The 11680-nt window shown below is 45.6% G+C and overlaps 1 protein-coding gene across 1 annotated transcript; it reads right to left on the bottom strand.

Annotated features, from left to right (window-relative positions):
- Positions 1–677: 677 nt before the first annotated feature.
- Positions 678–2175, bottom strand: LOC121246473 (uncharacterized protein K02A2.6-like). The gene is made up of 3 exons (XM_041144655.1): positions 1829–2175; positions 936–1191; positions 678–836 (listed from the first exon to the last, which is right to left on the bottom strand). Exons 1-3 carry the CDS (start codon positions 2173–2175, stop codon positions 678–680), a joined length of 762 nt encoding a protein of 253 aa, XP_041000589.1.
- Between the last annotated feature and the right edge of the window lie 9505 nt (positions 2176–11680).

Consider the following 11680-nt stretch of genomic DNA (forward strand, 5'->3'; position numbering starts at 1 on the left):
ACTTGCCCATTGGCTTGGGATGTCCTGGCGAAAAGTACTTAGTATTGATTTTGAGCTCCGAGCACCATTCTGGGTAATGAGAGCAATCAAACTGTCTCCCATTGTTAGAGATGAACCTTTGGCGAATTCTAAATCGGCAGATTATAGATTTCCAGAGGAAGTTTGTAATCACCCGAGCCGTAATCGTTGCTAGAGCTTCTGCTTCCACCCATTTCTTGAAATAGTCCACTGCCACAACTACAAATTTTACTCCTCCTTTTCCCGCATGGAGGTGGCCAATGTCCAACCCCCATTGCACGAAGGGCCATGGGGCGGTGACGGAAATGAGTTTCTCAGGGGCAATGAGGAATAAGGGCGTTTTCCTGGCATTTGAGGCACTTTCGGGCAAACTCTGCGGCATCCCTGTGAGCATTTGGCCAATAGTATCCTTCCCGGGTAGTTTGTGCTGCTAATGCCCTTCCACTCATATGGTTCCCACAAACTCCTTCATGTATTTCTACTAGAATGTACTGAGCTTGCTCGGAGGAGATACATCTTAATTGAGGCTCAACGTAACCTCTTTTGTATAGAACTCCTTCTACCAAAGTAAATCGAGCAGCTCGATTCCTAATTTTTCGGGCTTCCTCCCGGTCATCTGGAAGGATTCCCTCTTGAAGAAACTTTAAAATATCTGTGGCTCATGCTGGGGGTTGTAGGACCTCGATAGCTGACACCCGAATTCCTACTGCTGCTACGTCAATGGTTCGAATCACCACATGATCTAGAAGTGAAACTTCTTCATGCCCCAAGGTAGTTTTGGCTAGCCGATCCACTTCTTGGTTCTCTCCTCTCAGAATCTGATGGATGGTCAAATATTGGAAGAGGTCCCACTCTTCTTCTACCCACTAGAGATATGTTTTTAGATTTTTCCTTTTCGTGAGGAACTGTCCGATTACCTGCCCCACCACAATCTGAGAGTCAGCTTTTACTTCAACTTCAATTGCACCCAAAGACCTGGAAATTGTTAGACCCGACAAGAGTGCCTCATACTCGGCTTCATTATTGGTGACTTTGAATCCGAGCTTGAGTGCGTAATCAAGTTTTTCTCCTAAGCTTATTATTATATGCACTCCTACTCCTCCACCGGATCGGCAGGACAAACCGCAACGTAGACCTGTCAGGGCTTGCCCTGGGGCATGACGACCATTTCTTCTGGAAAGTTCGAGAATTCGGCCACAAAATCTGCTAACACCTAGCCCTGGATTGCAGTGCGTGGGAGATACTAGATCTCAAACTCATTAGCTCAATTGCCCAATTAGTCATCCGACTAGACATATCTGGCTTCTGCAGTATTTTTCTCAAGGGGATATCAATTTGGACTTTTATTGGGTGAGCTTGAAAGTAGGGCCTCAAATGTCTGGTAGTGATTACTAGTGTGAATGCTATCATTTCTGTTCGGGGGTGTCTGACCTTTGCCCCCTGAAAGGCTCTACTCACATAATAAACCAGGAGCTGAACTCCTTCTTCTACTCAGGTCAACACGGAGGACACCTCATTGGGTGACACTGCCAAGTAGACAGTCAAATCCTCTCCTAGCGTGGTTTGGCTGAGCACTGGTGGATGAGCCAAGTATTCCTTCAGCTCGTCGAAAGCTTTACCACATCTTCATCCCATTCTTGTGATTTCCGGAGGATGCCGAAGAAAGGGCGGCATCGGTTGGTTGACTTTGCGATGAAGCAGCCCATGACGGCTATCCTTCTTGTCAATTTCTGGACTTTCTTGATAATCTGGTAGAGGCATATCCATAATCGCCTTAATTTTTATGGGATTAGCTTCAATTCCTCGTTACGAGACCATGAAACCCAAGAATTTTCCTAATTCGACTCCAAAAGCACATTTTTGTGGGTTGAGCTTCATTTTGTATTTTCTCAGTACTACAAAGGCTTCCTGGAGGTCATCAAGATGCTGTTCAGACTTCTTGCTTTTAACCCGAAGATCGTCAACGTAGACTTCCATGTTTCTCCCGATCTGGTTTTTGAACATTCGGTTGACCAAGCGCTGGTACGTTGCTCCTGCATGCTTGAGGCCGAATGGCATTGCTTTGTAGCAATAAAGTCCCCAATCGGTGATAAATGCTATTTTCTCCTCGTCATCGGGACTCATTCTGATCTGATTGTAGCCAGAGTATGCGTCCATGAAGCTGAGTAAGGTGTGCCTAGCCGTTGAATCTACTATCAAATCTATCATTGGAAGGGGAAAACTATCTTTAGGACAAGTTTTGTTCAAGTCGGTGAAGTCGACACACATCCTCCATTTCCCGCTTGCCTTCTTGACCAGTTCAACGTTGGAGAGCTATTCAGGATAGTAAACTTCTCGAATGAACCCCGCAGTTAGGAGGCGTTCCAATTCCTCAGCGATGGCAGCATATTTCTCCGCACTGAAACTGCGGCGCTTTTGCATGACTCTTTTTGCCTCAGGATTTACACTGAGGTGGTATTCTGTTACAGATCCATCGATACCTGACATCTCTCTTCATAGCACCAGGCAAAGACATCACGATGCTCCACAAGTAGTTGCTCAATAGATTGGCTTAGCTCGGCGGACATCTTAGATCCTATTTGCACAGTCCGCTCAGGGTTCTCTGGATCTACCAGTACCAAGAGTAGCACTTCTTCATCCCTTACTTTGTAGTCTAGTTCCGTGACAGTGAGTGGTGAAGGCATGATCGCCTTGTTGAGCTCCGCCTGCCGCATTGCCTCTTCGTCCCCTACTTCATGGTCTGGCTCGGTCCAAGCTGGAGGTATAGGCGTGGCCGCTCCCTCATGATCCTGCTCGAGAGTTTGTACGACTATTGCCTTTGACTTCATATCCCGAGTTTAGCAATCTCTCGCGGTCTGCTGTTCGCCAAGCATTTCTCCTACTCCAGATGGGGTCGAGAAATTCACCTTCAGGTGATAGGTGAAAGTCACAACCTTCATTTGGTTCAAGGATGGGCGTCCAAGTATGACATTGTATGAAGAAGGGGCTTTGACCACCAAGAAGTCTATCATGAGAGAAGTTGGTTTGGGAGCCGTCCCTACCAATACAGAGAGGGCGATTGCTCCGATTGGTTGGATAGTGTCCCCTGTGATGCCTTTAAAGGGCGTAGGTGCTGGCCGCAACCTATCAAGAGTAATCCCCATTTTACTGAATGCTTCCCAGAAAAGGATGTCTGCGAAACTGCTGTTGTCGATCAATATCATTTTGGTCCGATAGTTAGCTATTTGCGCCATCACTACCAGCGCACCATCATGAGGTGATGACAATCCCTCTCCATCTTCTTTGTTGAACGTCACCTGATATTTTCCGGAAGGATCTTTACGGTATGGTCGTTGGGTGAAAAATGTTTTTTTGGGCCGAGGAAGTTGTTCCCCCCCCGCATATCCTCCAACTATGGTGCTGATTTCTCCTATGGGGGTTCTTCTCTTCTCGAGTTTCCTTGACGCAGGTTTTCTTCACGGTGGTTTACGGCTCTCCTTCGCTCGGGACATCCATTATCCCTCCGAGCGTGGCCCCAGTCTTCGTGGGTCAGACTATAACTTCTGCGAATTGGACCCTAATTCCTCCGAATGTGGCTTCGGTCCTAATTCTATCGAACGGGGCTTCGGTCTTGGTTTCTCCGAGAGTAGGGACGATATTCTCGTCATGGCTCATCCCTCTCATTTTTATATTGGTTGGCTCGAATCTCTGGGCTGTCAAATTTTCTCCACTTCGTATAGCAATCTTGGGTGTTATGTCCGTCGCTCCTATGGAAGGAGCAGTATTTAGGGCGCGATGAACTTTGTCTTTGCTCTCCTCGCTGACTCGGGTCCTTCTCAGTTTCAACTATCAGACTAGAATGTAAACGAGGGCCAGGTTTTCCCTTGCCTTTGGCTTCGTAAGTCTCTTTCTAGCGGACTCCTTGGTTCGATCTTTGGTGCCGCTCTACCGTTTTCTTGTCCGCCCTCTCCAAGTCACGCTTCCTGGGTGTCGTTAATGCTTAGAGCGTATCCTCTCTGTTTATGTAACCGTCTGCTCGGTCCATAAACTCCCTCAAGTTTGACGGTGTCTTCCGGGCAATTTCTATCATGAAGGGGTTACGAGGCCAGATCCCTCCTAATAGTGCCGCCAAAGTGATCGTCTTGTCTTGGTCGTCCGTCATCATCCGTTCTTTGTTAAACTGGGAGAGGTATGACTTAAGGCTCTCATCATCCCTCTGTTTAACAGTCAACAGATAGGCAGCTGGCCTTCTCCTCGTTTGGCTAGCCATGAACTGCGTTAAGAACCGACGTGCTAGTTCATTGAAACTGTCCACAGTTCCAGGTCGTAAAGAAACAAACTATACTCGTGCCACTCCTTTCAAAGTGAGGGGGAACGCCCTACATGCTATCTCACTAGGGAAGTCGTGGAGAGTCATGTGGGCGTTGAAGGTCTCAAGGTGTTCCAATGGGTCCTTTGACCTGTCGTACACTTCCATCTGAGGAACTTTGAACTTTGGAGGTATTGGTACTGCCAAAATCCCTGTGTTGTATGGCAACTCAACGTTGGTAAGCAGCTAATCCACCGTGGTTTGTTGGCCCATCTGCTTTGCTACTTCTATCTGGATTCGCCGATTGATTTTACGTCGTTCTTCATCAGCGGTGACTGCATTAGGCTGGGGGTGGTCCCCAAAATGATGGCTTTGTTGGTCTGACTCAGTTTCTTCGACATTTCTTCGTATGGCAACGTTCTCTTGTCGGAGAGTCTCCATGTCTATCATGAGTTTCTGTATCGCTTCATTTTACTGATTAAAACTTGCTTCCATTTCTTCAGACTGCATCATATCACGCTGCGAATGCTGGGAGCGGGTTGTTGCCGGCATACGAAGGACACGCTAATTATGGGACAACAAAAATCCCTCAGACGGCGCCACTGTTAATGTCATGTTTCATGGGCCTGGGCAACTTCACACCCCCGGTATACGAGCGATCACCTGCATAGTCACTATGGGGGGGACCTCGGGGTCCGTTGATCCTCCGATGCTTAAGTCAGTATGATGAAGAAGATAATAAACAGTAGTTAAAGAATGATAATGTAAAGTGCTAGTGATAGATTGACCGATTACCTAGTCTGCTGTGAGTTGGACCTTTATTTATAGCTACCGACTAGGCCCCCACCATAGTAGGGTGTTGCATAGCAGGGGATAATATGCTTGTGCTGTCCATTTCACCGAGCAGCTCCTATGTCGCTACCTTGCCGAGCTGCAGAGGTCTCAACCTTACTATACACTGCTCGGGCCTTGGGCCGCATTAAATGCAGTGTGGTTGATGCTCTAGACCAAATTAAATGCGACACGCCTTCTCTCTGGGCTACATTTAATGCAGCATGGTTTTTGCCCTGGGCCGCATTGAATGCGACATGCTTTCTGTCCCGGGTCTCTTCCATCTGGTGATGTGCGCTATATCCCTTTTCTCCCAAGCTTTGCCCATATCTTTTGCCCTGTCAGTATGGCCCGACCTGGGTTTTCTTGAACCAAGTATTACTTGTTTTGCCCAGACCAGGTGATGTGGCCGAGCCCTGCACTTGCCCAATCCAGCCCAAACCATATAACCATTATTGCGCCTTGGGCCCATTATTTGGCTCGGCATAAGGGATTTTTTCCCTTCACACTAATGTTTTTATCAGACTATAATTACGAGATCATGAATTATAGTTTGTTGTAACTGAATTATTATGAATTTTTTGGTGTTTACTTTGATGCCCTATGCTTTGAAGTACTTATAAGTATAAGCTAAGGTAAAAAAAAAGTACATGAGTGAAATTAGGAATGAGATTGCAACATTTATTAAGCACATGAGTGACTATATTATGTTGGAGACATCGACATGGTAACGGTTCAAGGTTTCGTCTATGTGAACACCAATAATCTTTCTTATTTATGAAAAAGCGAGTTAAGTTTGGACACAAAAATATGTTTTATCTCATTTTATCTCATTTAATTATTATAATTTTTTAAAATTTTTACACAAAATACAATAAACAATTTAAATTTTTCAAATCGTAAAATAACAATAATATTAAAAAATACTATTCTAACAATATTTTATTCAGTTTTCAAATTTCATTTCAATTCATTTCATCTCAACTCATTATCCAAACTTTCCCAAAACATAAATAGCTGAGTTACGTATTTACTTTTTTTTTTTTTTTTTTTATGCAAATATTTGTTTAATGGCACGTGATGTTGTGTTGAACTACCATGGTTGATTTGATAAATAGAATCATTGGTTTAAATAGAATCATTGTTTTAAATAATAATTGGTATATTTACAAAATCTAATAACATATTCCATCTTAAATTTATAATACATAATTATCATTAATTAATTACTACTTAAATAAAGTGGGTTATGACAAATGAAGAGGCAAAAAAATACTTTAAATAAAAAATTTGAATTTCCCAAGGTATAAAATAATTAATTATATGAGAGTTTAATACACCATTCTAATTATTGGTATGAGTACTTATCAAATAAACTCATGAATTTTCCATGTTAAATTGATATTCGAAACTATTTACATCAATAATAAATCAATCATTATAAAAACAAATCAATTATTGATGGGACCCACCGTTTCTTGATTCCTATAAAAAGTTAAAATCATCTCATCTTACGTATACATTGCCTGCAACATTCTTCCTTTTTCTCGTATCACGCACGCAACATGACTCCAGTTGGCTTTGCTCCAAAGGTATGCGCTGATCATAGATCATGGTTGCTGCGCACAATGTGCCCTATATGTTGCCTCAGTTTCCTGTCAGTTGCCTGCAGTTTTGATGTGCCATGATGTTTTGCTTTGATAGTGATGGTACCAAATCCGCTCTCCATTCCTTCATTAAATCACTTTGATGCTACATTCTTGTGCAAAATCATTCACACATTAAGTTATTCGGCTGCAGGTAATACACTGCGCATGGCATTCAAAGAGTCATGAACGTGGCAATGAAGCCACTAGTCCAAAGACATGATTGTTTGTATTGAATATCCACGATTAAGCATATGGGAAAAATTGGTTGTGCGTCTGAGCTACTGGTTGTAGTGAGGAACACTTGTGGGTGAGGAAGTTCCCGTGGTGAGCGTTGCCAAGGGTGGTGTGGAGCTGGAGCTTTTCGTGGTGGTTGATCATCATTGTGGCGAGGAAGTTTCTCTCAATTGACTGTCATCATGGTCGAGGAAAAGTGGGCAAGGCTAGCTCTTACCCGTAGTGCTCTCCTCCTCTTGGCAAGCCCATCGATGGTATTTGTCGCCCCTCATGGCGGACCCATGTTGCCGCCTGCGTACGCAGCAATGGGATCGCGAGAAAGTTCCCATGTTGCCTTCGTCAGCGCTTGTCCTCCATGGGTTGGTTTTTGCCATTGTCTAACTCAGGTGTTCTTGGTCCTGGGCACGTAGAGGGACAGGGAGCACCACATCAGTGGCAGACAATGCTTGCAGGTCTAGTGTGACCGTTGGTTGCCTTACTAGCCTGTGCTCATCTGGTGGATTCCTTCCTACCAGTTGATGGGGCTTTGAGCTATGAGGAATCATGCGCAAGCCTTTGCTATCTTTGTCTGGTAGTCCAGTGAGGTGGTCAGATAGGGCCCATGTCGTGCATGGGATAGCAGGCTTCAGTGAGGCTTTTGGGTGTACGTTGTGGCGTTCACCCGTCACGTGATGCTCATGGCAAGACTGAGTTCGTGGGTGGTTTCCCGGTCTAGGGTCGTTACGATGGCGATAGAGAACATCGGTGGTTTGGACGACGGTTATTGGTGGCTTCACTCAGCCGTGATGAGGAACTCTCGTGGGGAATAACATAGTGGTGGCGAGGAACTCAGGTAGGTGGAATCTTTCGTGGGCAAGCAGAGGTGATGGCGGCAACCTCTTATGTGGCGAGCAAAGGTGATGGCAACTGCCTCCTTTGTGGCAAGCAAAGGTGACGGAAGCAACCTCCTCGATGGCGAGCAAAGGCAATGATGCAACTTCCTTGGTGGCAAGCAAAGCTTCTATGGGCAGGGAACTCCCTGCCGATGATAGAAAATGCCGACGGTTTCGGTGGTGGGCGCCAATGGGGTACTTGATGTGAGATCCTTAATTTTTATGTGTTTTAATTATTTATTATTTATTATTTATTTAGTTGTGTTATTTTATAAATGTTATTTTAATTGTGCTTGAAGGTGGGAGCCCAGCTCCAGCCGTGTGAAACGGTACCGTTTTGGGAAAAACCCCTTAGGGTTTCATCGTTTTCCTCTTGCGTCGTCCCTCTCCTTCCTTTTTCTTTCTTTTTCTTCCTTCTTCTTCCTTCGGTTTTCTTCTTGTTCCACTTGCTGCCGATGCCAACCCCTCCTCCAATAGGACCTTAGCCACGTATTGAAACCCGCATCAAGCCACTATCTCTTTCTTTCCACCTCCTTCTTCCATGAGCTACTCCGTGTCATTCAGCAATGGACTCCGAGAAGTCGCTATCAAGCCATCGCTACACTCAGCCGCCACCACCTTCCACCTTGAGCTTCCATGGTTGTCCCCGTGTCGATTGGCAGTGCCTTCAGCATGGTGCACCATCACACGTCTCCTCCATTTGCATGTGAACCATGTTAGTCATATTCAATCGAACCACCATACTCGACCTATAAATAGGCAACGAGTTCCCTCAATTAAATCTTCCTAGTTAATCTTCCTCCCTCTCTTGTATAAGCTATTTTCATCTCACTTCTAGTTGTTTAGTTTATGTTCTGTGAATTTTGTTGTGAGTTCGAGAGTTTGAGAACTTTTTGCTGTGCCTTGTTTTGTCCATAAAAGTCGTGAGCTTCAATCGATTTCTTGTTGATTTTTGGTGCTTGCCGTGAGTTGCATCTTCCACCCATTTACACCTAGACCGAATTCTCACTTGAGTGAAACTCACCAAAAAGGCCACTATGTTACTCTTAAACCACCACTGCCGCCACTTTTGGCAACAGCTCCATACGTGAGATCTTCCAGAATTTTCCCGACATCGTGTAAGTAATTTTCCAACGCGGCCCATGAGTTTTAAAATAACATTATTATAATTAACATTATTTGTAAACTGTTGGTTTGAGATGGGCCTTGGGCCGCTGAAGTATTGGGATTAAATTGCAGTTGATGTTGGATCTGGGCCTTGGGCCAGATTGGAGGATGGGATTATGCATGTAGTTGGTTGTGAAACTGTGTATTTGTAATTGTTGTGATTTTAAATAAATGAGCCAATTACTATTTCATCCAATATTTGTTGTCATGGATATTTATCGTCTTTAATAAATTGTGCTATGAAGTCACGTTGTCTGTTTGGAAATCACGACCCCAAGCTGAGACGGGGCATTATCTCAAAGGAACTCCTCTGGTCACTCAGGAGCATAACAGACTGACGTGAAGTCCCCTGAGTTGTCGTAGGGCAACGACGGGAACGGACGAGACAGTAACGCTCTCGTACCGATTCTGTGGCCTTTTGCTGGCGGGGTTAAGAATGCTTGGCCATGTACGCACCAGGCACAGAACTAGGCATCGGTCGTTACCAAGTCTCATGTACGGACGTTATCCGTGGTATGACGATGAGAGTCAAGGTGTGTAGATTGTCCATAGGAGAGATTGTGGTGCATGCATAATAAAATAATATAGTTTTTGGTGTGAGTTATTAAAATTTTATTTTTGGAAAAAAGAAACGGATTTGTTTCTCATATTTGACCGTATGTGGACATGTTGGTTGTAATAATATGTTGTAAATTCTTAGAATTGGTTTTGGTTGATTACTTGTTGAGATGTCATAATCTCATTGTGGTGTATTACCCTACGGTTCCGTCTTATAATATCGTAGATTTTGACGCAAAGGTCGAGTATGAACCTGAGAGACCGGCTCCGCTGAAGCCATGACTTGCTGATATGTTGTTCAGCGATATGAGATTTGTTTCCCTGATGTTATGTTATTTTATTGTAATTATCTGTCGGATGACTGTATAACTCTTGTAAAGAGTATTTTATTATTTTAAGATTTCTGGTACTTAATAAAGAATGACATTTTTATTTCTCTGTTGTTAGTATTATATTGTACACTTATTGCATGTTGTACACACTCTGAGCACTTGTCATTGGGGTGTGGATCCGTGTGGTCATCATCCCTGTGTCACGAACTCTACTAAAATAACACGTGGGGGTCGAGGGCACCACACTTGAGCTCGCGGGTGGCCAGGCAAGACGTACTCGTTGTGGCGCTTAGCGGGATGTTACTTGCTGTGGGTGATCGAGCTGTGGGGAGGAGTCTCCATGGCTTATGACTTCCTTATCGACGGCATAGAATGTCGGTGGGTCAGGAGGCGGTTGGTGGTGGCCACATCGGCTCACAGATGCTTGGACATGGACTTTTGGTGGTGGTGCTCTTTCATGCGAAACACTGAGTGTATGTTGGGTGTGCTAGTATTCTTCCAACGTGAAGCTTCCAGGGGCTCGGGTCACCGCATTGGCGACAGAAAACTTTGGTGTATCTAATGGTGGCCAGTGTTTGCCTCATCGACTCACGGTAGGCTGGCGGGATGGTCCCCGTTGGCCTTAGGACTTTGCACGGTGAGTTCCAGGCACAACGACCTATGTTGGCTTTGTCCAGCCATTCAGAGTTGTGACAGACATAGACATAATATCTAGTGAAGGGTGGCGGGCAGCCAACCTGCTTTGTGGCGACCAAAGATGACAGAAGTGACCTCCTCAATGGCGAGCAAAGGCAATGATGGCGACCTCCTTGGTGGAAAGCAAAGCTTCTATGGGCAAGGAACTCCCTGCCGATGATAGAAAATGCTGACGGTTTCGGTGTGGACACCGATGGGGTCCTTGAGCTCACAGATGGCCAGGCAAGACGCAGTCGCTGTGGGTGACCGACCTATGGGGAGGAGTCTCCGTGGCTCAGGACTTCTTTGTCAGTGACATAGAATGCCGGCGGGTCAAGAGGCGGCTGGCAGTGGCCACATCGACTCACAGATGCTTGGACATGGACTTTTGGTGGTGGTGCTCTTTCGTGCGAAACACCTGGGTGGCGAGGAAGTTTCTCTATGGTTGACTATCATCGTGGGTGAGGAAAAGTGGCCAACACTAGCTGTTGCCCATAGTGTTCTTCTCTTGGCAATCCCGTCGATGGTCTTTGTCGCCCCTCATGGCGGACCCATGGGTGCTCATGCCACCATGTTGTCGCTTGCGTACGTTGCAATGCGATGGCGAGGAAGTTCCCATGTTGCCTTCGCCGACACTTGCCCTGCATGGACTAGTTGTCTGCCATTGTCTAGCTTAGGTGTTCCTTGGTCCTGGGCACGTCGAGGGACGGGGAGCACCACATCAGTGGCAGACACTACTTACAAGTCCAGTGTGGCCGTTGGTTGCCTTACTAGCCCATTGTCGGCTAGTGGGTTCCTTCCTGCCAGTTGATGGGCCTTTGATCTATGAGGAACCATGGGGAAACACTCATTGTCTTCGTCTGGTGGTACAATGAGGTGGTTGGACGAGGCCTACATTGTGCATGGGATGGCAGGCTTCATGCCTGCCAAGTGAGGCTTTTGGGTGTATTGTGGCGTTCACCATACACATATGCTGCGCATGGTGAGATTGGGTTCGTGGGTGGTTTCCTGGCCGAGGAACGTTACGGTGGCATGGCGGCAGCGAACGCCAATGGT

Source organism: Juglans microcarpa x Juglans regia, chromosome 1D (assembly GCF_004785595.1).
Source record: "Juglans microcarpa x Juglans regia isolate MS1-56 chromosome 1D, Jm3101_v1.0, whole genome shotgun sequence".
In the NCBI taxonomy this organism is placed as follows: domain Eukaryota; kingdom Viridiplantae; phylum Streptophyta; class Magnoliopsida; order Fagales; family Juglandaceae; genus Juglans; species Juglans microcarpa x Juglans regia.

Excerpts from the sequence above, each read along its gene's own strand:
- LOC121246473 (XM_041144655.1), bottom strand. The coding sequence starts at position 2,175 with ATGGACGCATACTCTGGCTACAATCAGATCAGAATGAGTCCCGATGAC. Across the intron at positions 1,192-1,828 it reads TTCTTGGGTTTCATGGTCTC|AAGAAATGGTCGTCATGCCC; the intron begins GTAACGAGGAAT and ends CGAACTTTCCAG. Across the intron at positions 837-935 it reads CTCAGATTGTGGTGGGGCAG|ATTCTGAGAGGAGAGAACCA; the intron begins GTAATCGGACAG and ends ACCATCCATCAG.